General features: G+C 60.3%; 2 protein-coding genes and 1 pseudogene across 7 annotated transcripts in view; 1 reads left to right on the top strand and 2 right to left on the bottom strand.

The window, feature by feature from the left end:
* The window catches only part of RNF123 (ring finger protein 123), a 30,865-nt gene that overhangs the window by 3,807 nt on the left and 1,427 nt on the right, over positions 1 to 25,631 (top strand). For 4 of the 6 annotated variants that reach the window (XM_054504748.2, XM_045862358.3, XM_045862356.3 and 1 more), the window contains exons 3-35: positions 180 to 264; positions 3,295 to 3,374; positions 3,502 to 3,596; positions 4,037 to 4,091; positions 4,204 to 4,289; positions 4,583 to 4,669; positions 4,903 to 4,970; positions 5,159 to 5,284; positions 5,693 to 5,807; positions 5,888 to 5,992; positions 6,416 to 6,541; positions 6,689 to 6,781; positions 6,855 to 6,928; positions 7,707 to 7,824; positions 8,024 to 8,123; positions 8,338 to 8,399; positions 8,582 to 8,653; positions 8,865 to 8,985; positions 9,612 to 9,713; positions 10,904 to 11,010; positions 11,255 to 11,453; positions 11,795 to 11,940; positions 12,176 to 12,259; positions 13,062 to 13,169; positions 18,650 to 18,827; positions 19,627 to 19,701; positions 19,852 to 19,939; positions 20,028 to 20,115; positions 20,206 to 20,290; positions 21,581 to 21,720; positions 21,834 to 22,022; positions 22,110 to 22,185; positions 22,420 to 22,504. In XM_054504748.2, coding sequence (XP_054360723.1) covers positions 180 to 264; positions 3,295 to 3,374; positions 3,502 to 3,596; positions 4,037 to 4,091; positions 4,204 to 4,289; positions 4,583 to 4,669; positions 4,903 to 4,970; positions 5,159 to 5,284; positions 5,693 to 5,807; positions 5,888 to 5,992; positions 6,416 to 6,541; positions 6,689 to 6,781; positions 6,855 to 6,928; positions 7,707 to 7,824; positions 8,024 to 8,123; positions 8,338 to 8,399; positions 8,582 to 8,653; positions 8,865 to 8,985; positions 9,612 to 9,713; positions 10,904 to 11,010; positions 11,255 to 11,453; positions 11,795 to 11,940; positions 12,176 to 12,259; positions 13,062 to 13,169; positions 18,650 to 18,827; positions 19,627 to 19,701; positions 19,852 to 19,939; positions 20,028 to 20,115; positions 20,206 to 20,290; positions 21,581 to 21,720; positions 21,834 to 22,022; positions 22,110 to 22,185; positions 22,420 to 22,504 — 3,418 coding nt within the window. Of the gene's footprint in view, positions 1 to 179; positions 265 to 3,294; positions 3,375 to 3,501; positions 3,597 to 4,036; positions 4,092 to 4,203; positions 4,290 to 4,582; positions 4,670 to 4,902; positions 4,971 to 5,158; positions 5,285 to 5,692; positions 5,808 to 5,887; positions 5,993 to 6,415; positions 6,542 to 6,688; positions 6,782 to 6,854; positions 6,929 to 7,706; positions 7,825 to 8,023; positions 8,124 to 8,337; positions 8,400 to 8,581; positions 8,654 to 8,864; positions 8,986 to 9,611; positions 9,714 to 10,903; positions 11,019 to 11,254; positions 11,454 to 11,794; positions 11,941 to 12,175; positions 12,260 to 13,061; positions 13,170 to 18,649; positions 18,828 to 19,626; positions 19,702 to 19,851; positions 19,940 to 20,027; positions 20,116 to 20,205; positions 20,291 to 21,580; positions 21,721 to 21,833; positions 22,023 to 22,109; positions 22,186 to 22,419; positions 22,505 to 25,631 lie in introns of all 6 variants that reach the window. The other 2 variants (XM_045862362.3, XM_045862363.3) reach the window with 2 other exon arrangements.
* On the bottom strand, positions 14,467 to 17,185 carry LOC123833793 (heterogeneous nuclear ribonucleoprotein A1-like; annotated as a pseudogene).
* On the bottom strand, positions 18,466 to 25,617 carry AMIGO3 (adhesion molecule with Ig like domain 3). The gene has a single exon (XM_045862366.3). It carries the CDS (start codon positions 25,333 to 25,335, stop codon positions 23,803 to 23,805), a length of 1,533 nt encoding a protein of 510 aa, XP_045718322.1. The 5' UTR covers positions 25,336 to 25,617; the 3' UTR covers positions 18,466 to 23,802.

Here is a 25,631-nt window from a genome sequence, read left to right as displayed (position 1 = left end):
CCTGCTGCACCCCTTGTCCTGTGAGCGAGCTCTTCTTCAGCAGCCCTGGGGCAGTACACCCAATGTGACTGCTTTTCTGAGCCCTGTGGCTGGCCTGGGACCAGGAGCCTGGAGGGCCAGCACGGTCTGGGAGCTGCACCGACCATGTGACCCTTCTCTCCCTCTGCCTTGTGGCACAGGCATCGTGCACGAGGAACTGCTGAATGACTACCTGCACCGCATCTTTTCCTCTCCTGAGCATGCGCCCACTGCAGCCACCAGCAGGTATGGCCCTGTGGGTAGCCCCTCACTCCGAAGGACCGGACCAGAGGCTCTGGGTAGACCGGCTTGGGTTCTCTTCTCACTCTGCCACTCCTGGCTGTGAGACCTCTGGCCAGAGAGTCTGCATTCCAGCCTCTGCTGCTTCCTCTCCCCTGGCCGTGTTAGTACCTTCCTTCTGAGGGGGGTGTGGAGGTTAGGGAGGTGGTGCACATGCAGTCCTTAGGATAGCAGCTCACCCCTACTCCACAGTCAGCATCTGGTCCGTGTGTGCACCTGCCCGCACTTCGGTCCCATCCCGGTCCTCTGTAGCCTCTGCCTGACCCTATAAAGTGCAGACCCTACCAGCCTCTTTTCCCTGCAAGTTGAGTGTGTTTAAGCTTAGTCCAGATCAAAGTTACAAGTGCACTTGAGCAGAAACTTAGAAGAAAAAGAAAGAAAAAATCTGTTATCTTGTTACTCTAACACGACCACTTGAGTGTGATTTCTTTGTTTTTCTTATTTTGTGACGTATGTAGTTTGGATTATGCTGTATAGAAATTTTTTAAAACTTCTGTCATCTTCAATTTTTTTTTTTAAGATTTTTTTTTTTTTTTAGAGAAAGAGTGCATGGGTGAGCGAGCCCATGAGGGGGGAGGGGCAGTGGGGGAGGGAAAGGGAAAGAATCTCAAGCAGACTCTGCGATGAGCGTGAAGCCCCATGCAGGGCTTGATCTCATGACCCTCAGATCATGACCTGAGCCAAAACCAAGAGTCGGACGCTTAACTGAGCCACCCAGTCACCCCCACCTTCAGTTCTTAAAAAAAAAAAAAAAGTTTTATTGAGGAATAATTGACATGTAATAAACTACATGTATTTAAAGGATAAAATACAGTAAGTTTTAATCCAGATAACCTGTGAAACCCATCAAGCTAGTGGACAGGTCCCTCACCTCCAAAAGTATACAGAAGTTTAGATCCTATTTGTCATTAAACGTTTTCCCCTGAGTGGTTTTTTATTTCTTTTTTTTTTTTTAAAGATTTTATTTATTTATTTGACAGAGAGAGACACAGCGAGAGAGGGAACACAAGCAGGGGGAATGGGAGAGGGAGAAGCAGGCTTCCCGCGGCGCAGGGAGCCCGATGTGGGGCTCGATACCCGGACCCTGGGATCATGACCCGAGCCAAAGGCAGACGCTTAACAACTGAGCCACCCAGGCGCCCCTGGTTTTTTATTTCTGAATTCCGAATAATCTTGGTGGGCATCTTTTAGGGCCAGGGGTCTGCTGTAGCCTTTAGCACTGCCCCTGGTTTGGAGGGGCTTTTGCTTCTGTAAACAGTGCTGTGAAGAGGTGCCGAGAGTTGGAATCATGCGGCTGGAGCATTTGAACTGCAATCACGTTTAAGACTCTTGCTAGGTTCTTTCTTTAAAGGGTCACATGGATTCTGCCTTCCTGCAGCGAGGCATGGGTGTCCCTATCCCAGCCCCCTGGCCAGCTGGGCTCTTCTGTCTTCCACGGTGTCTGCTCTCTGGGCAGGCACAAAGGACAACACTGTCGCCTGTTCCATTTAAGTGGCTACGGTGGCCATAGGATTCCCACTTGTGGAGGGCCAATGCCCACCTCCATGCCAACCCCAGTCCTGGCCTGTTCCCAAGGCCATCTGATCCCTGCCTCATGTGATATCAGAAATGGTCGTGCTGTCACTGGTTCTCTGGCTGCCAGGAGGGAGAGCAGGTGGCGGGGCCATCACTCAGCGCTTGTGTGGATGCAGAGCCCTGGGCCGGGACCTAGGCGATCCAGAAAGGGCAGACAAGTGCTGCATTGGCCAAAGGGCAGTGCTGAGTCTCAGGCCGGCTTCCCCCAACTGCTCTTGAGAGCAGGCGCAAAACCAGAGCAGCCCTCCCAAGTGGGGGCCCATGAGCACTGCCATGATGGAAGCCTTTATCCCTGGGCCTGTTGGGGTCTTCAGAGATGGGGTTGGCTGAAACTTTCCGTGCTACTGGTGGGGCACCCCATGGCATGGCCACCACCTGGCTTTGGCTTGGGGTTTAACAGGAATGGGGAGGAGGCTTCGTGCGTCTCTACCTCCTACAGCTCAGTAGTGGCTCATGGCAGGGGGGCATGTGGTTCCTGAGGCTGGGTTGACGCTACCTTGCCAGAGAGTGGGTGCTTTGGCCCATCTCTGTCCCCTTCCAGGGCCTACCGTCTAGGCCAATGAATGGGGAAAGAGCTGGGATCAGAGGTGGCAGAGCAGGTGCCAACAGTCTGTGGGCTGGACCCAGGTGGGCGCCAGTCTCTGTTCTACTCGAGCCCTGCTGATTACTGCCACCCCATTCCCTGCTATTCTTAGCAGCTGTACTCAGGACAGAGCTGGCCAGCATCAGGCAGAGGCCTTTCTCCTGTGAGCATGTGCACTGGGAGGATAAGGAGGCCACTCAGATGTCCCCAGCCGCTGTGGCTGGAGCAGACGGTGGATAGGCAGGCCATATGCTCTGTTCCTGTACACGTGGTTACAGGACAGAGCCAGCTAGTAGCTCAGAGGGCTCATCCCTTCATCCTCCCAAGGCCTGTCTCATTCAGCACAGACTTCCCTGGCTGGGACCACAGGCCTGGGGTCAAGGGCCAGTCTAGCTGTCATTGGTACAGGCCACCTTGGGGATCGGTACTTCTCCCGGCCTTTCTCTTCCAGGCAAATCAGCACAGAGCTGCCTTCGAGGGTGGGCGGGTTATGGGCCATGCAGGGAGCATGCATCATGCTTTGGGATCTTCCCAGCCTTTCTAACACACAGCTGTTGTTCCCTTTTTACAGAGGAGGAAATTAAGGCTGAGGGAGGGCTCATCTTTTAAGTCCTGAGGTACACCACACTGGACTAGTACTTTTTAGTTTAGTGGATAGCCCAGCCTTCTGGCCCCCAGCATGCCAGAATCTGGGACTAGACACAACACTTTTACTGGAGTCTGGGCAGCCACTGTCTGAAGCTCAGAGGAACAGAGCGGGAGAGGGGTTTAGTGTCATCTGGCTGGTTTCGAGGACTCACAGCCTCTGCTCTCCCCAGGAAACCCCTGAACTTCCAGAACCTGCCAGAGCATCTGGACCAGCTGTTACATGTGGAGGATGAGGATGAGGAGAGCCAGGGTATGTGGCAGTTTCTGGAATGGGATTGGGGGAGCCAGGCTGGGCTCTGGGGGTCCTGGGCGTGCCTTCTGTGCGTTCTGTCAGACCCTGTGCCCTGCCCAACCCCACATCTACCTCTCCCTTTCAGGACAGGTTGAAGGCCGGCTTGGCCCATCCACTGTGGTCCTGGACCACACAGGTGGCTTCGAGGGGCTTCTTCTGGTGGACGATGACCTCCTGGGGGTGAGTAAGGGCAAGGCGAGGGGCCCCAGGTCCAAGCCCCTCCTGACAACCCCAAGCTCCCCCTGACAGCCCCAAGCTCCTCCTGATGGGGCCTTGGTCTCTTTACCTTTTCTTTATGGGGTTATAGCCACAAACCCCTCCTGATGGGCTCATTGAGTCCTCAGCCCCCAAACCTCCTGACACGGCCCTGAAACCTTCTTGATGTGACTCCGGCCCTGAGCTCTTCCCAACACAGCCACAACCCCCTCCCGTCACGCTCCTGACCTAGAATCCCTTCTGACACAGGCCTAGGCCTTCCCACCCTGTTCAGGCTCAGTGCACTATTGGCCATGACAGGCAGGCACCACCAACACCAGCTGAGTTGGGGATGGGGCCCTTCCCCCTCGGGGAGGCAGTCTGTGTGCCGGAGAGAAGGCTCACCATCCCTACTCTTCCCCCAGGTGATCGGACACAGCAACTTCGGTACCATCCGCTCTACCACGTGCGTGTACAAAGGTGAGACCACGCTCTGCTGCAGCCCGGGTCGTGGGGAGAGGATTTGTGGGCCCCCGTCCGAGGCAGGAGGCAGTCTTTGTTCACCTGCTAGGCCTGACTCGGCTTATTCCAGGGAAATGGGTCTACGAGGTGCTCATCTCCTCTCAGGGGCTCATGCAGATTGGCTGGTGCACTATCAACTGCCGCTTCAATCAGGAGGTACGTGCGGGAGAGGCCCCCTCCCAGGGAGAGGTGCTGCTGCCGCAGGCCTCACTGGGGCGCAGGCAGCCCACCGGACCGCGCGAGGTCTGCTCTGGACTGTAACCCAGACTGCCTTCTGGAGGAGGAATGCGTCCCACCCCATCCTAGGGCCACCCAGCCCAGGCAATCTCTCCTTGTCTCAGAGCATCGGCCTCTTTCTCTAGAGCTCTGTGGGTGCAAGGTTGATGGCCTGTGGGCTGTGGCCCTGCTCCTAACCTACTCCCTGGACCTTATGGACGCTTCCTCCTTAGGAGGGGGTTGGAGATACACACAACTCCTATGCCTATGATGGCAACCGGGTGCGCAAGTGGAATGTAACCACGACGAATTATGGCAAGGTAAGGGCCGAGACCCCTGTAGCCTACCTGCCCATGTCCATCCTCACAGCTTGGCGGGATCACTGGGCAGCCGCGAGAGACTGTAGGGCACGGGGTGGGGGTGGGGGGCAAGGACTCAGGTCCTCTGTACTTATGGTCACCTCCCCTGGGCGGTAATGGAGACACAGCCGCAGGGGGCAGAGTGGGCAGGCTTCTGGGCGTCTGTGTATCTGTAAGACCTCCTCCCCTGGCAGGCGTGGGCAGCGGGGGACATTGTGAGCTGCCTCATCGACCTGGACGATGGCACCCTGTCCTTCTGCCTGTGAGTCTCCTGCCTTTACCCACAGGCCTGGCCTCTGGGGCCTCCCTGAGCTGCCCTCAGTTTCCCAGTCTCCGTAAGGGGGCCAGGCCGACTTCGGTAGCCTGAGGGTGGACAGCCGCAACAGGGCCTGGCTCCCTGGCTTGTTTCGGCTACGTCATTTGGCTCACAGGCCTTCCCTTCTACTCCAGGAATGGCGTGTCGCTGGGCACCGCTTTTGAGAACTTGTCCAGGGGCCTGGGCATGGCCTACTTCCCAGCGATCAGCCTCTCCTTCAAGGAGTCCGTGGCCTTCAACTTTGGCAGCCGTCCCTTGCGATATCCTTTTGGGAAGAAGTCTGGACTGCATGGAAGCTCTCGAAGCAAGGGATGAGGGGCTCCCTGCCTCAGCAGTTCTCTGGGCTGGTGATGGGGCCATGGTTGCTGTGTGCAGAGAGGAGGGTGCAGCTTAGGTGGGTGCCGAGGAGCACGGTTCTTGTGGCAGCCTCGTTTGGTGGGTACTGCTGTGGTCGGTGTGGAGCAGAGGAGAACGGGAAGCGGCAGGAGAAGTTGGGGCCCGCGGAGACAGAGGAAGAGCTCTGAGGGAGCTCAGAGGGAGCACGCACCAGGCGCTCTGACTTCCCAGCACTGCCTCCGGGCCCAGGCCCCTCCTCAGGGGTCTCAGTGGAGAGGGGCAGGGGGTGTCTGAGCCCCAGACCGGCTGTTGGCGGCTTAACTCTGTGGCACCTACCCAGTGGCAGGCTACCGGCCCCTGCAGGACCCGCCGCATGCTGACCTGGTGCGGGCGCAGAAGTTGCTGGGCTGCTTCCGGGCGGTGCTCAGCGTGGAGCTGGACCCTGTGGTGAGCCGGGGTCTGGGTGGGTGAGCTGGGGGCCTTCCGCAGCCCTCTGCCCCTCACCATCCCCCCCCCCCCCCACGCAGGAAGGCCGGCTGGTGGAGAAGGACAGCTCCGAGTGGCAGTTGCAAGGCCAGCCCACTGTCCTCCTCACGCTGGCCCACATTTTCCATCGCTTCGCGCCGCTCCTGGTGAGGGCACGTCCGGGAGGGGCAGAGGCAGACTGCGCTAGGGGCTGGGAAGCTGGGGTGCGTGAGGTTCAGCACCATCCCCTGGCCGGGGCCCCCTGTGACCAGAGCCCTCAGACCTCAAGGATGTCACCCAGGGGAGGAGGAGCTGCTTCCGGCCGAGGGTATCGGGGGAGGTCTTAGAAAGAGGGTTGACGGGGAATGACACGACCGGCTAAGGGAACTGCGTGTGCGAAGCGTCAAGGAGCTCCGGGGCGGTGCCTTCCTGCGTCTCACTCAGACCCCGAAGGGCTTATCTCTGTCTTGGGGTCGCTCGAGTGAGCCCGGGAGTCTCTCTGTGCCTGTGGCCTCGGCGACGTGCCAGGGCCGGGGTGCCCTCAGTGGGGCAGAGGGCCACCGCCTCACCTGCGCCCACCCTTGGTGCAGCGCAAGGTGTACCTGGTAGAGGCTGTGCTCATGAGCTTCCTGCGCGGCGTCGTGGATGCGGGCAGCCCCGCACAGGCTCAGTCCGTGGTGCGTCAGGTCCTCGACCTCCTGTGGCTTTTCATGGAGGTGAGGCTCCCGACGGCCTGGGGCCGGGATAGCAGGCTCCACCGAGATGGGGGAGGTGCAGGGAGGGCTTGGGAAAGGACCCGCAGGTGGCTGTCTTGGCGCCTGGCCTCTGCTGGGCAGGCATGCAGCACGGCATCTGTCCCCCAGGACTACGAGGTACAGGACTGCCTCAAGCAGCTGATGATGTCCCTGCTGCGGCTTTACCGCTTCTCACCCATCGTCCCGGACCTGGGCCTACAGGTGGGAGCGCCTGCCCCTGCCCTGAGCCCTCTGGGCCTTAGCTCCGCCCAGTCTGAGCGCTCCCTCCCCACAGATCCACTACCTACGGCTCACCATCGCCATCCTGAGGCATGAGAAGTCCCGCAAGTTTCTGCTCAGCAACGTCCTGTATCCTCCCCTTGCCGCCAGGCAGGCCAGACGTGTGGTGTCCTCTGGGCTCGGTAGAGGCCAGGGGGGGCAGTGTACCGCTGGCCAGGGGGTCCCCAGGGAGGCTCGGGACCAGAGCCACCCAATGCGTGAGTCCTTATTCCAGGACCCAGCCTTCCCAGCACCTTGTCCGCAGAGCAGGGAGGGTAGAACAAGGGGCCCTGGCCAGCCTGAGCAGGGCTTTCCGGATGGCTGCAGACACCGGCACCACACAGAGGTGTGGGGGCCTCACCGGGGCCTGACCTCTGCAGCCAAAGCACTGCTCCTTATCCAAGTCCCGTGGCGGGGGTTCCTACAAGAGTGTGTAGGACTCCACTCTCCCTGCTTCCCAGCAGTGTTGAGGACTGTGTCACGGGAGGGAAGGCCCTGGCGGAGAAGCCTGGGCTGGTAGCTGTCTTCTCTGTCTGGGGTCTTCAGCCTCCAGGAGGCAGACACAGCTGGGAGACGGGGAGACCGCCAGGCCCTTTCTCCAGCCTGTGCCCTAGTCTTGAGCTCCCGTGACAAGCCTTTTTCATCGCTTGCTGGGAATTGGGCTGAGCGGGCTTGACAGCCATGGCTCTTCATCAGGACTCAGAGTCAGGGGAGACGGGCTTATAGCAGCGATGGTACCCCTAAGGGTGGGAGAACGTGGTGGGCACATGAGGAGATAGGCGGGTTTGGGGACGGCTTCCCAGAAAGAACGCCTGAGGGCGGATGGCTCACCCTTTGGCGAGCAGAGCTCTCCCTTGACGACCACCAGCTTCGACGTGCTCCGGTCCGTTGTCTTCTTTTACATCAAGAGCCCCTTGCGAGTGGAGGAGGCTGGCCTGCAGGAGCTCATCCCCACCACCTGGTGGCCCCACCGCTCCGGCAGGGAGGTGGGCCCCCTGAGAGGGGCGGGCAGGGTCGCAGTGAGGGCTGGCCCAGACTATCTGAGCCACCTGGCACTGAGCACGTGAGGCCCCTTCCCCGGCCTGGTCTGTGGGGTAGGGGCAGGGGTCTCCTGTCTGAAGCAGGCCCGGTTAAGTCCTGGGTGAGCTCTGCTGTCTTCCATCCCCTGCCCCTTCCCCTGCCCAGGGCAAAGACAGTAAGGACGTGAAGGATGAGACTGCCGAGGAGCGCGTGCGGAGGCGTGCCTACGAACGGGGCTGCCAAAGGCTCAAGAAGCGCATTGAAGGTCGGCCCCCTGCCTGGGGCACTGGGTAGGGGGTGGAGGATTTGTGTGTGCATGTACTGGGGGGCCCTTGGTAGTGACCAGGTCTAGATTGGGCTTGTGGGACCCTGGGAGTGGAACCCAATCCAAACCTGCCATCCCCTCCCATCCCTGGGAGCCTGAGGGCAAGGCCCTGGCTGAGAAGGGCTCAGTGTCGTGTTTCCCACCCTGCCCCCAGTGGTGGAAGAACTACAGGTCCAGATCCTGAAGCTGCTGCTGAACAATAAAGATGATAACGGGGTGAGTGACTCCCAGACCCCTGCATGGGTCCCTGGCAGGGAAGGGTGCTGGTCCTGGGCCCTGAGGCCCAGAGGGCAGGCACTGGCTTGGGTTCCCATGGCAGGGCCCAGGCTAAGCCACAGCACTGAGCTAGTCCACTCTGGGGCCAGCTCCTTACAGCCTCATTTTCCCTTGCACCAAAGGGTGAAGCTTCTAGGTACATCTTCCTGACCAAGTTCCGAAAGTTTCTACAGGAGAATGCCAGTGGCCGGGGGGTAAGTGTCCACTAGGCCAGCCCACCATGGACCCCTGGCTGTGTTGACAGGTCTGCAGCCTTTTGGCGCCTCTCAGCCTGTGGCATCCCCGCCTCGTCTTGCTCTTCCTCTGCTGCCCTGCTCTCCGTGCTCCACTCAGGGCCGGCCTCGGATGAGGAGTGAGTTGGCTCTGGGCTGGCATAAATGCGTATCTTGTGCCCTGTGCCCGCAGAACATGTCCATGCTCTGCCCCCCTGAGTACATGGTCTGCTTCCTGCACCGGTTGATCTCTGCCCTCCGCTACTACTGGGATGAATACAAGGCCTCGAACCCTCATGCCGCCTTCAGTGAGGGTGAGTGGGGCCAGGCCTCATCAGAGAGGCTGGGCAGGGCTGCCCCTGGTGATGGTGTGGAGTGCAGAGCTGGCGGTCTGGTGGGGATGGAGCTGCCCCAGGCTTCCTGCCCCATTGAGTTCTCTCCTCCTGATGGGTGGCTTTTCCAGCGGGCAGCAGGAGCCCCACCCTGGAAGAGTGCCAAGCCCATATTCACTCTGTCCCCACAAGTTCCTGCCCGTTCCGGGCTCCTCTCCTCAGTCCCAGCCATCTAGTCCTCTGTAGTCCTTTGTAGAGGACGCCGTGGGCAGGCTCTGAGGTGCTGGGGGCTGTGTTTGTGGGGGACAGGGTCCTCAGGGTCAGTGGGAGCCGTGCTTGCCCGGGACTGCAGGATATCCACAGGGCTGGGCAGGGTCCTCTCTGAATGTGACCGCAGCCAGAATGCCCCTTTCATCCCAACCCGTGCTGTTGGGGCACTGACCTGAAATGGCGGAGGGAGGGGAAGCCATGCTGTGTGCCTGGGAGGGTGGGTGGCCGAGGCCAGGGGTCCCCTCAGTGCTAAGCAGTGTAGAGGGCTGGCTTCTCAGTGGGTCTTCCTGCCTGGCTCACTGCTGGCTCACGCCCCACCCCCTCCCCGGCCCTCGCAGAGGCCTACATCCCGCCCCAGGTGTTCTATAATGGCAAGGTAGACTACTTCGACCTTCAGCGCCTGGGAGGCCTCCTCTCACACCTTCGGAAGACCCTCAAAGGTGCGTGCAGGCCTGTGGGCAGTGGGCAGGACAGACGGGGCTTGGCAGGGGGTGTTGGCCGGGAGGCGGTCCCTCAGCCCACTCGGCCTGGAGTGCTGGATAGCCTGTGCCCACCAGAGGGCGCCCGAGTATCTCGCTCTGCTCCAGCAGGGAGCTGCCCGCCGGCCTCTTGGGTCCAGCCATCCCTTCCCTCTGAGCACCCATCCCGGGGGGAGGCTGGGAGTCCTGTAATGAAAATGAAAATGAAATAGGGGCACGTGTGCTGGCTGAGGAGTGACCATGGGATCTTGGTGAGGTCACAGGGATGGGAGGGGAACGTTCATAAGCGCTGCCTGAGCAGCTTCCCCGGGTGAGCAGAAGCAGCTGCGAGCACAGAGCACAAAGGCAGGGATGCCGGCAGCAGCCCGGCAGGGCCCGGGGATAGAAAGCCGCGGGTGTACCAGGCCGGGAGCGATGGGAAATGAGGCCAAGGAGTCGCACAGGTGCAGTCTGAGGGCCCTGTGGGCCACGACGCAGGTGTGGGCTCATTCCAGGGGTAGGGGCCGCTCTGGAAGGTCTTGAGGCAAGGGAGTGAAGTCCGGGGTCTGTGTGTGAGAACGGAGTGCCTGGGCCAAGTGAGGAGGTAGAAGGAAGGTGGGGGTGAAGGGCAGGAGTTAAGGAGGACGCCAGGCTTCCTGTCGGAGGCTGTGGGGATGGGGCGGCCTCAGGAAGGGGCGCTGCAGGAGGCGGCCGAGATGACAAGCCCGGTGTGTTTGGGGACCGGAGCCTGGGATGCAGGCAGAGGTGCTGCGGTCAGCTGTCGGTGTAGAGGCGGGAGCGGACACGTCTGTGGTGAGGCCTGTGTGCGCGGTGGGACAGGCCGAGGCTTAGACAGCCCCGGATCTCGTGTTCGTCGGGAAGGAAGCAGTGGGGCAGAGAAGTAGAGGGTAGGGGGCTCGGGAGAGCATGCAGGCGCTGCAAGCGGAGGCACTGACGGAGGGCATGATGGGGAATGTCCCCTGCTGTCAAGGCCCTCGTGAGACAAAGGGCTTGGGACGCAGCGCAGGCCGGGGCCAAGTGAGTGGAACGTGCAGGCAGAGGGGCAGTGGGGCGTGCTCAGCGCGCGGCGGTCTCTCTTGCCATCCTGGGCCGTTCCACTGTGACCCCTCCGCCCTCCACTGGCCTGAGAGCCCTCCTGCCATTCCTCCCAGATGACCTTGCCTCCAAGGCCAACATCTTGATCGACCCGCTGGAGCTCCAGGCGGCCACCATGGATGACCTGGATGAGGACGAGGAGCCAGCCCCGGCTGCGGCCCAGGTGCCGCGGTAGGGTCAGGCAGGGTGCTTGGTGTCGGGCTGTCCCTCTATCATAAGGGCAGGGGTGTCACGCAGGGCCCTTCCTCTCTGTGCAGGCAAGGAGCTTCGCACCAAGCAGGTCTCTTTGCTGTAGGTGGAGGCACACACCTTCCTGCCATTTCCCAGCCCCACAAATCCACGGGGCCCTATATGGGCCCCAGGCCCCGGGGAGCTGAGTGGCGTCTGGCCTCCTCTCTCCTCCACAGCGCCCCATGCAGGCTCTGGCCATGGGGGGCGTGCTGCCCCTGCCCCGGCCCAGCTGGCTCAGTTCTCCAACCCTGGGCCGAGCTAACCGCTTCCTCAGCACAGCAGCTGTGAGCCTGATGACCCCCCGGCGGCCTCTGAGCACCTCGGAGAAAGTGAAGGTCCGCACACTGAGCGCCGAACAGAGGACTCGTGAGGACAGTAGGTGCCGGGCAGGGCCAAGCGTGCCATCTGTCGTGTACGGTTCCCCATCCTGGGCAGAGCCAGGCTGCACCCCCCTTCCCTCCTGGTCCTGTGGCCCAGCAGTAGCTCAAGGACGTGGGAAGTGCACTCCGGGGGGAGGAAGTCAATGCTGCAGAAATAGGCCTAGAGTGGCGGGCCCTTGTCCTGCCCCCACCCCTGCCTTCTCCCTGCAGTCCTGGGTCCCAGGGTGGGGGAAGGGGCTCCCCTTCTCCCGCTGGGAGGCCCAGCCTGGCACCACAGACCTGGGAGAGAGCTGGAAGGGCCTGCGGCCTTGACCCTGCCCTCCCCCCACTTCCTAGTTGAGGGCAGCCACTGGAACGAGGGCCTGCTGCTGGGGCGGCCTCCCGAGGAGCCGGAGCAGCCCCTCACCGAGAACTCCCTGCTGGAAGTCCTGGATGGCGCTGTCATGATGTATAATCTCAGCGTTCACCAGCAGCTGGGCAAGGTCTCCCACTGGTGGCCCTCGAGTGTGGAGTGCGTGCATGTGACCGCACGTGGACGTGTGCCACGGCGAGACTGACTGCTGCTGGGAGCGTGTGGGCCTGACCTGTTTTGTGGGAGGGGGGCTGTGCAGGGCCAACGACCTGGAGCTTGGCAGGCCTGGGGGCCGGGCTGAGTCTGGAGAAAGCTGAGTGAGGTGCCCAGGGCTCACGCCGGATACGTGGTGTCCGATGCTCTAGATGGTGGGTGTGTCTGATGACGTCAACGAGTATGCAATGGCTCTGAGGGACACAGAGGACAAGCTCCGCCGGTGCCCCAAGCGGGTAAGGCCCGATGGGCAGGTGGGTTTGGGGGAGGGAGGGCTGTTAACAGAGAGGTGGCTTGCGGGCTCGGGGTTCCCAGGGCAGGCTGCAGAGGAAATCGGGACTGCCCTGCCCCTGCTTCTGGGGGCTGCCCCGGCGGGTTTTCTGTCCCTGCCCCCCACCCCCCCCACCGACTGTGCCACATCAGGGAGAGCGGGGCTGGCATTAGGGTGTGGCATGACCTGAGCCCCATCACCAGCCACAGCCCGTGCCAAGGTGCCTCCGCCCCCTGCCCACTAAGTGCTGACGCACATCCACTCTCCTCATCAATTATGAATTCGACCCTGAGTGCTTCCTCAGCCACTTGCAGAGTCAGCAGGAAGTGGGACCTGCCTCCCCCACTCCCCCTGAGCCCCTCTGCCAGATCTCTCCAGGCCCCGGGGAGTAGGGCTGAGCATGCCTGGGCTGGGCTTCCCCGGCAGGCCCCTGCCCCCAGCTGGATGCGAAGCCCAGGCTTGGCCAGGGTGAGAGCAGCTCCTGGAGCTCTGGTCCTAGCATGGTCCCTGGGGTGTCCTGGCCATGGGCACACAGAGCCTTAGCTGCGTCTCACTTCCACGTTCTGTGCAGGTGACCAAGGCCCTGCTCTGTGGCCTGCTCAGGCTTGCCAGGGGGTCAGAGGCAGAAGCAGAATTGAAGAGTAGAGCTGGGTCTGCCCACCCATTTGCCTGTTCTGGGCGCCAGTGGGTCCCTTCCAGGCTGCCTGGGGAAGGCGGGGTGGGGCTGGGGCCATGGCATGATGGCTCTCCTTTCCCCCTGGGGGCAGAGGAACGACATCCTGGCAGAGTTGACCAAGAGTCAGAAGGTTTTCTCTGAAAAGCTGGACCACCTGAGTCGCCGTCTTGCCTGGGTCCACGCCACTGTCTACTCCCAGGTGAGTGGGTGTGGCCTTGGCCGGTGGTTGCTGCCCTCCCTGCTCTCACTGCCTAGTCACAAACCGGGCCAGGTTGTGCCAGCCCCTCAGTGCTCCCTGCCCCCCTGGGCCTCTGGCGCACACGTGCCCCCTCCCCGCTCCTCACCTCCCCTACCCCTACCCCATGCTATACCCCCTGAACCTCTCCTGCCCCATGAGCTTGAGTAGATGCCCTTGTAGGCGCCCCAGGTCCCCTCCGGCTCACACATCCTCCCTTGGAGGAACAGAGCCTGTCTCTGCCTGTCTCCCCTTCTCCCCTGCCCCTTCTCTCTGGGGTGGAGGGGCGCTCTCCTGGAGCCCCACTCGCCCTCACTCTGCACCTGCTTCTTTCTGACTCCCCTCCCTCCTTTGAGGCTACAGCCTTGTTTCCTACTTTGTCATTCACTCGCTCATTGATTCAGTAATATGTGCCCAGAGCCTGGAGTATGTCAGGTGCATCCTGATGCTAAGGACACTCAGTCATGACCTAGAAGGACGAGTGTCTGCCCTCCCAGGGCCATCGGCCTTGAGCGGTAAACTGAAAGATGATGCACTCTCCCTGTGACCCTACTGTGACCCCCAGGCCCCGAACCCTCCAGACTCGCTTCCTCTCCGAACTGTCCTAGCATCTCTCCCCAGCTAGTGAGTGCCCCTGTTGGGGCATCTGTCTACCTTTTTAGGCATGCCCTTCCCCCATAACTAGGTGATCAAGGCCATTGTCCACACCTCTACCCACCATCCGCACTTGCTTTTTCCCAGCCTCCTTCCCAACCCGGACCACCTCCACCTGCTACCCCTCCTTTCTCTCTTGCCCCTGGCCGCCTTGCCTCCAGCCTTGCGGAGGTGATCATGGTCTGGGAGCTTCCTCTCCTCCCTGGACGGGGATTTCATGGCTGTCCGCTGGCCTAGGCACTCTTGCCCACCCCTCCGCACCATCTTCTTAGGCACCTCACCTTACCATCTCTGTAGCTTCTTTTCCTTTCTTTTAAATTATGATAAAGCTCCCTGCTCAGTGGGGAGTCTGCTTCTCCCTCTCCCTCTGCCCTTCCCCCTGCTTGTGCTCGCTAGAATAAAATCTTTAAAAAAATAATGATAAAATATACATAAAATTTGTTTTCTTAACCGTTTTTTTAAATTGTGAAGTACATATATTGCTTACCGTCTTAATCATTTTAAATGTATAGTTCAGTTAAGTTTGTTCACATTGTTGTGCGGCCAGTCTCCAGAGCCCTTCATTTTCCCAAACTGAGACTTACCCCCCCACCTCCGCATTCCCTCGTCACCTCAGGCCCCTAGCACCCGCCATTCCGCTTTCTGTCTCTCTGAATTTGACCACCTTGGGGACCTCCTGTAAGTGGAATCCTGCAATATCCTGCTTTGTCACCGGTTTATTTCACTGAGCGTAACGTCCTCCCAGCTTTCTGTGGCAGTGGTCAGGATTTCCTTCCTTTTTAAGGCTGAATTATACTCCATTGCTTGTATGTACCCCATTGTGTTTGTCTATTCATCTGTCATTTGGTTTGTTTCCACCTTTTGGCTGCTCTGAATGGCGCTGTCGTGTTCATGGTGTATACAACTTTCTCTTCAAGATTCTGTTTTCAGTTCTTTTGGGTATGTACCCAGGGGCAGAATTGCTGGATTACTCGGTAATTCTATTTTTAATTTTTTGAGGAACTGCCATGCGGTGACTGTACCATTTTACATTCCCACCAGCAGGGCGGGCATAGGGGTTCCAACTTTTTCCCATCTGTGCCAACACTTGTTACTCTCTCTATTTTTTTGATAGTAGCCATTCTAATCGATGTGACGTCTCATTGTGTTTTTGATTTGCATTTCCCTATTGATCAGCGATGTTGAGCACCTTTTCATGTGCATGGCCATTTGTATGTCTTCTTTGGAGAAATGTCTGTTTAAGTGCATTTGCCCATTTTTAATAGGATTGTTTGTTTTTTGTTGTTGATTCATAGGAATTCTTTTTATGTATTGGATATTGGCTCCTTATCAGATTATGATTTACACATATATTCTCCCATTTTGTGGCTTGCCTTATCACTCTGTAGATGGTGACTTTGTCACAGTTTTCATTTTGATGAAGTCCAATTTATCTCTTTTTTTCTCTCTTGCCTGTGTTTTGGTTGTCACAGCCCAAAAGTTGGTGTTAAATCCGAGGTCATGAAGTCCTCCCACAAGTTTTCTTCTAAGAGTTTTGTAGTTTTAGCTTGTAAGTTAGGGTCTTTGATCCATTTTGAGTTAGTTTTTGTAAAAGATGTGAGGCAATGGTCCAGGTTCATTCTTTTGCATGTGGAGATGCAGTTCTCTTAGGACCATTTATTGAAATGACTGTCCTTTACGCATTGAATGGTTTGGCATCCTTGTTAAAAACCCTTGGATCATATGTGTGAGGGTTTATTTCTGAGCTCTCTGTGCTATTCCATTGGTCTGTGTGTCATTTTTTATGCCGGACCACACTGTTGTTTTTGTTTTTGTTTTTTTTAAAGACACATTTATTCATCATCATGACCAGACTATTACATTTAGCAACTGACAGCATGGGTGCAAAAAAAAATCTACATTAAAACCCTTTGTTGGAATGCTTTACACTTTCCACAGAACATAAACTAAAATAACCTGTTGTACAATTAGTCACAAATACAGTCCTCGAGTTTTTGCCCATACACATGAGTATTGTCTAAAGCATGTCTTCTTTGTAGCAGCTCGGCCCTGCCACCACTGTGCTTGGCTGAGTTCACAAATCTCTTGTAACCTGTAGCTTCCCTGCCCCTTCTCTGGCTCTCCTCTCCTGCTAAGCTTTGTTTCCTGGCAGTAATTAAAACCTTCTGCCACTGCCGTAGCTCCTGCTGCTGCTGGAACCGCCACAGCCACCTTGGTTTCGTGGTTTGCCAAAGTACTGGCCTCCACCACCATAGGGGCCGGAGTTTCTGCCTCCAAAATCTCCTCCTTTCATGGGTCCAAAATTTGAGGATTGGTTGTTGTAATTGCCAAAATCATTATAGCTTCCGCCACCTCCAGAGTTGCTTCCATCATTACCAAATCCGTTATAGCCATCCCCACTGCCACCATATCCACCTCCACCTCGACTGCCACCAAAGCCACCTCGACCACTGAAGTTCCCTCCACGACCAAAGTTGTCATTCCCACCAAAACCACCTCCATGACCACCACCAAAGTTTCCAGAACCACTTCGACCTCTTTGGCTGGATGAAGCACTAGCCATCTCTTGCTTAGATAGGGCTTTCCTTCCTTCACATTTGTGGCCATTCACAGTATGGTATTTTTGAATGACAGTCTTGTCTACAGAGTCATGGTCATCAAATGTTACAAAAGCAAAACCTCTTTTTGCCACTGCCTCGGTCAGTCATGATCTCGATCACTTCAATTTTCCCATACTGTTCAAAATAATCTCTTAGATGATGTTCTTCAGTGTCTTCTTTAGAGCCACCAACAAAAATCTTTTTCACAGTTAAGTGGGCACCAGGTCTTTGAGAATCTTCTCCTGAGACAGCCCTCTTTGGTTCCACAACTCTCCCATCCACCTTGTGTGGCCTCGCATTCATGGCTGCATCCACCTCCTCCACAGTGGCGTACGTGACAAACCCAAAGCCTCTGGAGCCCTTGGTGTTTGGATCTCTCATTACTACACAGTCCGTAAGCGTTCCCCGTTGCTCAAAATGGCTCCTCAGACTCTCATTGGTTGTTTCAAAGCTCAAACCTCCGATGAAGAGTTTCCGCAGCTGTTCAGGCTCTTTGGGAGACTCTGACTTAGACATGACGGCGGTGGGAGGGGAGACTTTATCGATGCTTACTTGGCGGTGTCCATGGGCAGAAAGGAGTAATCTAACGAACGTGTCTTTGGACCACACTGTCTTGATTACTGTAGCTTTGCATTAAGTTTTGAAATCAGGAAGTAGGAGGTCTCCAACTTTGTTTTGTTTTGGCTATTTGGGTCCCTTGAGACTCCATATGAATTTTAGGATAGATTTTTCTTTTTTTTTTTTTTTTTAAAGATTTTATTTATTTATTTGACAGAGAGAGACACAGCGAGCGAGGGAACACAAGCAGGTGGAGTGGGAGAGGGAGGAGCAGGCCTCCCACGGAGCAGGGAGCCCGATGCAGGGCTCAATCCCAGGACCCTGGGATCATGACCTGAGCTGAAGGCAGACGCTTAACGACTGAGCCACCCAGGCGCCCCAGGATAGATTTTTCTATTTCTGCAAAAAAATGCCATTGGGATTTCTATAGGAATTGCATTAAATCTGTAGCTTTCTTTGCAGAAACATCCCCACCCCCGTTACAGTGGTCCTTTGGGTACATTAGTGCCATCCCCTCCTTAGACTTGGACTTCTCTGGCCTCCTGTGGCAGTAGGCTCCCAGTAGCCCTCCTGGCTCAGGCGCACCCTCTGACCCTTGCTTATATCTTCTTGGGTTCTTAGGTTTGAGGGCACATCAGAGCTGAGGTCAAGTCCAGATGCTCCAGCTCCAAGACATGTGGGTGCTCTGGGTCTGGGCTGGGGCCTTGTTCGTGATCCCTCCTGGGCACAGACCGTGTGGGAACCATCCTGTGGGGAACAGGGCCTTTGGCAGGTGGTTTGCTTTCGGTGGTCTCTGCTCCACCAGTAATCACTCTGCCTCCTTCCTTCCCACCACCTTCTCCTCTGAGCTCCAGACCTGCTTCCTCAAAACCACCTCTTTGGGGGCATTTTTAGGCACCTCGTGCTGCCACATCCCCTCTGCCTTGGACCAGGCCTGCTTCTCCTCCAGTACCGCTGGCCTCTCTGAAGGTTCCATCACCCCCAGAAATGTGCGCCCCATGCTTGTGCAGCCAGTCTCTTGCCCCCACAGCCCATCGGTGCCTCCCCATCCTGGCCATCCAGTCCCTTGTCTGCTGACTTGCGCCTAGATGAGGCTGTGCTTCTTCACTGCCCTGTCCCCACTTGTCACCATGGCTCATTTTGCACGGGGCAGCGTTCCAACCCAGACTTCTGGTCACATGGCACCTTTTCAGTTAAAACCCATACCTACCTTTCTTTCTTGCATTCTTTCTTGTCTTTTATTTATTTATTTAGAGAGAGGGAGGGAGAGAGAGGGAATCCTGAGCAGGCTCCATGCCCAGCGCAGAGCCCGACATGGGGCTTGAGCTTACGACCCTGAGATCATGACCTGAGCCAAAATCAAGAGTTGGGCGCTTAACCCGAATGAGCCACCCAGGCGCCCCTAAAACCTGTACCCTTAAAAAACTGCAAGCTAGAATTCTGGTCTAGGCTGGGGCGTTGCCCTTTCTGGGCACGGGGTGCACCCTCTCGCCTGCCAAACACGTGACTGCCCTGCCCGAGCCACTGCACCCACTTGGGAACACGGAGGCCTTTCCTGGGCCCCCGGACCGAGCCATGCCCCTGTGACCCTTCCCACGAGCAGCCCAGCAGCAGCCCCTGTGCCTCCCGCAGGAGAAGATGCTCGACATCTACTGGCTGCTGCGCGTCTGCCTGCGGACCGTTGAGCACGGCGACCGCACGGGGTCTCTCTTTGCCTTCATGCCCGAGTTCTACTTGAGCGTGGCCATCAACAGCTACAGCGCCCTCAAGAATTACTTCGGCCCCGTGCACAGCATGGAGGAGCTCCCAGGTGACAAGGAGGCCTCTGGCCTGAGCCCTGGCAGCCCCGTTCTGAGCCTCCTAGCCCAGCAGCACGCATCCGCGGAGGGAGCGGGCGCGGGCAGCCCCTCTTCTCCTCGGCCCTGTAGTAGACAAGCATTTGCAAAAGCCCCACCTGCTGGAGAGCCCTGCCCGGCACCGTAGTCCCAGAGCCAATGGCTCCTCCCTGGTGCTGGGAGGGAAGGAGACAAAATGGAGTGCCGGGGTGGGCGTCCCTCAGGCTTTCACTTCCTCCTCGGTGCCGCTGTGGTCTGGGAGCCAGCTGGCCTCACCTCGCGCCCTGGCACTGGCCTCGGGATGCGGCTTGTGTTTGCAGGTCACAGCAGGCGGGGATGCTCTGCTGGAGGCCGTGTGTAGGAGCTTGGGCTTCTCGCAGACCATTTCAGCCTGGGCTTGGTGGTTTGTGTCTGGATCGGGCCCCCCGGCCTGTCCCCTGCCCCGCCCCAGGCCTAGGTGCAGCCTTTGTGCTCAGAGGCAGAGCTGTGGGTGCCCAAGGGGCTTTGACTGCTGAGCCATCAGGTGTGTGCTGAGATGGGCTTGAGCCCAGTCTTGCAGGACCGTCCCCACCCGCCCCGCCAGTGAGTCTGTGCAATGGCCCGTCAGTCAGTGAATATCATGCCCGAAGCCCCTGCATGACAGCTCCGGCCCAGACTGGCTCTGGGGGTCCACTCCGGAGTCCTCCGCCCAAGCCCGCTCACCCTGCCAGGGGGATGGGCCTGCCCCTGGAGCCGCCGCCCCCGGCCAAGCACTGCCCCTGCCCCATCCTGCAGGCTACGAAGAGACCCTGACCCGCCTGGCCGCCATCCTTGCCAAACACTTTGCTGACACACGCATCGTGGGCACTGGTGAGGAGCCCTCCAGAGGGCTTGGGGCATGGGGATGGGATGGCGTCTCCGGCCGGCTCTTGTCTGCTCAGAATGCCGTCCGGGTGGGCGTGAGGCGCGGGGGCTGGGGCTCGTGCCAGGTACCTGCTGAGGCACGGCCTGTCCCAACAGACATCCGTGACTCGCTGATGCAGGCCCTGGCCAGCTACGTGTGCTACCCACACTCCCTGCGGGCCGTGGAGCGGATCCCCGAGGAGCAGTGAGTGCGGGCCAGAGCGGGGAGGCACGCGCTCTGCCCCACACGGTGCCCAGCCTCAGCCCTTACCCACCACCCCTTGCCCTCGCAGGCGTGTCGCCATGGTGAGGAGCCTCCTGGCTCCCTATGAGCAGCGGCCCTGGGCCCAGACCAACTGGATCCTGGTGCGGCTGTGGAGGGTAAGCCCGGCTGGAGGGGAGGTGGCTGTGGCAGGCTGGAGGGGAGAGCTGCCCTAACCCCAGCTGACCCCCCACGGACCCCCCTCGCAGGGCTGTGGGTTCGGGTACCGCTACACACGGCTGCCGCACCTGCTGAAAACCAAACCCGAGGATGCCAACTTGCCCAGTCTCCAGAGTGAGTGGCTGCTCTTGGGTCCTCTAGGAGTCTTCTCTCTTCTCCCAGCCTCTGTCCTGCACTCCTGCTGGGCCCCAACTCTGCCCCCTGGGGCTTCCATCTCCCAGCTTCCTCTCTGTCCAGGGACACTGGGCCTACTCCCCCTGGCTCCCCAGTGCCACGTGTGCCCTTTGGGCCCGAATGCTCTGCTGGGTCATAGGGAAAAAGGGCAGTATCTTCCCAGGCTGCCTGCAGCTGACACAGAGTGAGGACCCTGAACCAGCTTCCTGACCTCCAGCCTGGTCCCAGCACCATGTCCTTCTCCCCCTTCATTGCCATCTGCTGGTGCCAGACCTTGGGTACTTCAGTCAAGGCAGGGGCACAGACTAGGCGGTGCCCATGGAGCTTCCAAGAGGAAGAGGCATTTGGTTGGGAGCAGAGGCTTCGCTCTGTCTTTGGGGGCCATGGTCCAGCAGAGCCCTGTGAACCCGAGGACCTTCACCTAGGGCGGGCCTGGGGTGGGCCAGCTTGCAGTCTGCCTGCCACACACTGCGCTCACCCCACAGGGTGGCTTTCCTTGGCCCACGTGGTGTGTTTCTGCCCTCGTGGGCAGGGTTTTTGCGTGAAGGGGTCCCCAGAGGCTGATTGCCTTGTGCAAAGTCACACATCAAGTCCTTGCCAATTGTTTTGGTCGTGCCTGCAGGTGGAACTGAGCTGCAGATGGAGAATGGCAGTGGGACCAGATACTTGTCCTGCTGCTGTAGGAACTATTGATTTGCATGGGCGGGGGCGGGGGGGGGGCGGGTGTCCAGCCCAGCTGCGGCTAAGGGCTCTGGTTACCGCTCCCTGTCAGCCCAGACTTGGCACCCACCACCTCGGCCATATGCGAAGGCCAGGCCAAGGGCAGCAGAGGAGAGGAGAGGGCTCAGACAAGTATGTCTTAGGGACGCTGACCTGGATACGAGTGAGGAGAGGTCTGGGTCACCCTGTCTGGGTCTAGCCCTCCCTGAAAGCCATGTGGCTGAGAACTCGCTGGGGACAGGCTGGGGGGCAGCTCTAGGCTTAAGGAATGGTGTGGGGCTGAAAAGGACTTCAGCCCGTGGCTTGCCCAACAGATGGAGGGACAGATTTAGCTCTAACCCCCGGACAGGGCTGTACCCTGTCCTCCCGCCTTCGTGACCTGAGCGTTCTCAGGGAGCCATCTTCCTGTCCGTACACCAATGGCCCAACAAGTGAGGACGGAGGTAGACAGGGCAGGCAGGAGCCCCAGAATGGAGTCCTCGGTGACGCCGCCTCCTCGCGCCCCCACAGAGCCCTGCCCCTCCACCCTGCTTCAGCAGCACATGGCGGAGCTGCTGCGGGAGGGGCCCGACGTGGCGCCCAGCTTCCTCAACAGCGTCCTCAACCAGCTCAACTGGGCCTTCTCGGAGTTCATCGGCATGATCCAGGAGGTGCGTCACGGCGGGTCGGTGGGTCGGGCGGGCTGCAGCGTTGCAGTGGGCCCGGCGCGACGTGCGGCGCCCCCAGGCCACTGAGCGCTGCCTGCCCCCCGCCGGTGGCTCAGATCCAACAGGCTGCCGAGCGCCTAGAGCGGAACTTCGTGGACAGCCGGCAGCTCAAGGTGTGCGCCACGTGCTTCGACCTCTCAGTCAGCTTGCTGCGGGTCCTGGAGATGACCATCACGCTGGTGCCCGACATATTCCTTGACTGGGCCCGGCCTACGTCTGAGATGCTGCTGCGGCGTCTCGCGCAGGTGTGTCCATCTGGGCAGGGAGAGGGGGGCCCCCGGGAAGGCCCCAGTGGCGAGCCCACCCTCGACACCCACCAATGGGCTCCACAGCTCCTCAACCAGGTGCTGAACCGGGTGACGGCTGAGAGGAACCTGTTTGACCGCGTGGTCACCCTGCGGCTGCCTGGTGAGGACCCAGCGCCCCACACCCAACATATCCCGGGGCTCGCTGCCTCCGCTGGGAGCAGGGATGCCTGATCGTCCGTGCTGTGTCGGGACAGCCGGCCTGGGCCCCCGCAGCCTTAGCTCGCCCTTCTGCGGGGAGGGTGCTGGGGAGGGGGGCTGGCGCTAGCCAGGCAGGCCTAGACCCCCTGCAGGAGGAGCACGCAGCAGCTCTTGCCTTCCCTCCTCCCCCGCCCAGGCCTGGAGAGCGTGGACCACTACCCCATTCTGGTGGCCGTGACGGGCATCCTGGTGCGGCTCCTGGCGCATGGCCCGGCCTCGGGGTGAGTGTGAGGCCCGTGGGCCCACGGGAGCTGGCGTGGCTGGCGGGAGTGGGCCGGCCAGGGCCTCCTGCCGCTGTCTCTTTGCCTCTGCAGTGAACCTCGGTATCAGGCTTTTGAGGCAGGCGGAAGGCCGTGAGGTACAAACTGCCCAACCAGGTGGCAGCAGCAGCAGCTCTGAGTAGAAGAATCGGAGCGCACACTGGCTTGTGGTTATGCCTCAGGCAGGGCTGGGGTGCTATCCTGCACGTACGGGACGGCACTGCTGGGCTCGGGCTGAGGACACGCGCTGCTACTTGTGTTCGCGAAGGGTCCGGTAATGAGCATGTACCACCTTTATTAAGGAACTCCAGGACAACTGGATCCAGGATGCTCGTAGGAGCCCCCAGCTCAGCACCCACACAGGAGGGCTCTCAGACCCCTCTTCCCCGCCTCCCTGCGGTGGGTGGCAAGATGGGTATAAGACCAGGGCACGGCCTCGGCCATTAGGCCGAGACCAGTGCCAGCCCTTAAGAGGCTTCTACCCTCGAGGGACAGTGAGTTCTGGCTCAGCCCTCCCATCTTGGCCATGCTCAGCAGGCTTTTTACTGCTGAAAAGCTGGGGGACAGGCCCTGGTGGCCCTTACTGTCTTGTGAGCCCACGGAAGAGACCCTGCCCTCAGAGTGGCCTGTGGATGCCGCTGGCCAGAGACGGCGAGGCTGCTCTGGCTGGGGCTCGGGCCAGGCCCCCCGAGGGGTGGCGGGGAGGGGTCTCTCGCCTTTCTGCCTGCCCACCAGACTGCACGGAGTTGTGAAGCTTAAAGGAGGTTAGATGTTGGTGCGGGTTTCCTTCTTCCACCCTGGGTGGGGGCCTAGGTCTTCCTTTGGCGCTCTCCTCCTCTTCCCCTGGGCGCCCACTCTCTTCCTGCCCCACTGGGAAGGGGAAGATGGTTATGCTTCAGTTCTTCGCCACTACTGCTTGATAGCTGCCTCGGCCCCTAAGGGGGTGCCTCGGGCTCTAACGCACGGGCCCTTCCAGATGGCCCCAGTTCCAGGCCTCGGGGGACACTTGGGCACCAGCAGGTCGTGCGGGGGCCTCCGGCCTTTGAGCCCTGTGTGAGGGCAGAGCAGGAGAGAGGGCGGGGAGCCCAGCCCTTCCATCAGCGAGTGGGGCTGCTGTAGTTGAGGTCGAGGCCACACAGGAGGCTGGAGGACCAAGCCCCGCGCCGCCCCCAGCATCTGGCAGCTCTTGCCCGGGGCGGCAGCGGGGAGCGGGGCAAAGCAGCGGGCGGGCGGTGGCCTGGCTCTGCGCCCAGGGCAGCCTAGGATATCACCAGCGCCTCGGAGCCCGTGGAGCTAGCCGACTCAGAGCCAGCGTGGAGCCGCAGGCCCACGGGATTGTAGAGATCAAAGTCCTCGGCGACCGCCAGCTGCACGCGCCCGTTGAGGCCCCTCCTGCCCGGCTCCAGAAAGACCACGTGCTTGTGCACACTGGCCTTGCGGCTGGGCCCGTCGGGCGGGGTGGCGCCGAGCCCCGACAGCCGCGCACTCGGCTCCTGGAGGGGGCCGGGCCCGCGGGGCCAGCAGAGCCGGCGGCAGGTGCAGGTGCGGCGGTAGCAGCGGCGGCAGCCCGGGCAGGGCGGCGCGAACACGTAGAGCAGCACGAGCACCAGGCCCACGGCGCAGCCCAGCAGGGTGGTGAAGCCCGTGTTGAAAGCCTCGGGCTCCGGGCGCGGGGAGTGCACGCTCACGTTGTACTCGTGCGTCTGGTTGTGATGCAGGCGCGGCCCGGCGGCCAGGCACACGAAGAGCCCCTCGTGCCGCGGCTGCACGTTGCTGATGGCCAGGCTGCCATCGGCCAGCACCGCAATGCTGCCGTCTCGGGACCCCGGGGCCACCAGCAGCTCCTGCTTTGGGGACACCCAGGCGACGCGCACAGCCGGGGCGCTGGTGTTGCAGCGCAGCGTCAGGGGCCGACCCATCTGCACGTGCAGCTGCTCTTCGGGCCGCTCCAGGCCCCCGGCCAGGGCGGCCGAGCAATTCTCGAAGACGCGGCTGTGCTCAAAGAAGCGCACGCGGGACGTGGGCACCCTGAAGGCCAGGCACATGTACTGTGGGGCGAAGTCACTGACGGCACTGAGGCCCCGCTGGAGCCAGCGCTGCAGCAGGTGGTAGAGGCGGCAGTCGCAGGCCAGGGGGTTGTTGTGCAAGTAAAGGCCGTTCTTGAGAAAGGCCGGCAGGGCAGCCAGGGCAGCCACGGGGATGCGGCCCAGGCGGTTGGAGGAGAGGTCCAGAGTACGGAGGTGGGTGGCGCCCAGGCCGTGGAGGTGGTCAAAGGAGAAGGAGGAGAGCTGGTTGCAGCCCAGGTAGAGCCGGCTGAGTGCGCCCAGGCCCCGGAAGGCGAGCTCGTCCAAGTGCGCCAGTCGGTTATTGAACAGCAGCAGCCTCTCGAGCGCCCCCAGCCCTTCGAGGTCGTGGCGTCCCAGCGCCCGCAGCGCGTTAGACGATAGGTCGAGCAGCCGCAGGCCGCTGGCGTTGGTGAACACTCCGCGACCTAGCGCGTCCAGCTCGTTGTGGCCCAGGCGCAGGGCGCGCAGCCGGGAGAGGGGCGTCAACCAGCCGGGCCGCAGGCGCTGGAGCGCGTTGTGGCTCAGGTCGAGGTCTGTGGTGGCGGCGGGCAGCGCGGCCGGCACGTCCTGCAGCCCCAGGCCCGCGCAGCTCAGCAGGTCGGCAGCGCACACACACCTGTAGGGGCAGTCACGGGGACCGGAGGGCAGGAAGCCCTCCGCGCCCAGGCCGCCCACCCCGACGCGCGACAGGCACAGCAGTGCGCCCAGCAGCACCAGCCAGACCATGGTGGCGCCTGCCGGGGGCTGGGACGGGGCAGCTCTGTGCCGGACACGCCGCGCCGGGACTCACCCACTTCTGCTGGCTGTGGGCTCAGCCCCGCACGCCCACCGCCCCTGCTCCCCCGGCTCCGGGGCGGGATTTGGGGCAGGCCTGCACTCCGCACTCTCTCCTCTGGCTTCCCCAGCGCTCCGAGGGCTTTCCCTGGTCAGCTTCTAAATACCCTCCCGGAGGAGGGCGGGGCCGCAGCCTCCCATTGGCTCCTGTTGGAGGGGGCGGGGCAGCCCCTCTCCTCCCCGCGACC

The sequence above is a fragment of the Mirounga angustirostris genome, unplaced genomic scaffold (genome assembly GCF_029215605.1).
Source record: "Mirounga angustirostris isolate CCGP_5_RB_7025 unplaced genomic scaffold, mMirAng1.0.hap1 SCAF_1, whole genome shotgun sequence".
In the NCBI taxonomy this organism is placed as follows: Eukaryota; Metazoa; Chordata; class Mammalia; order Carnivora; family Phocidae; genus Mirounga; species Mirounga angustirostris.
Note: the sequence above shows the minus strand (reverse complement) of the source record. Positions and strands in the feature narration are given on the sequence as shown.

Coding starts and splice junctions, on each gene's coding strand:
- AMIGO3 (XM_045862366.3), bottom strand. CDS start 25,335: ATGGTCTGGCTGGTGCTGCTGGGCGCACTGCTGTGCCTGTCGCGCGTC.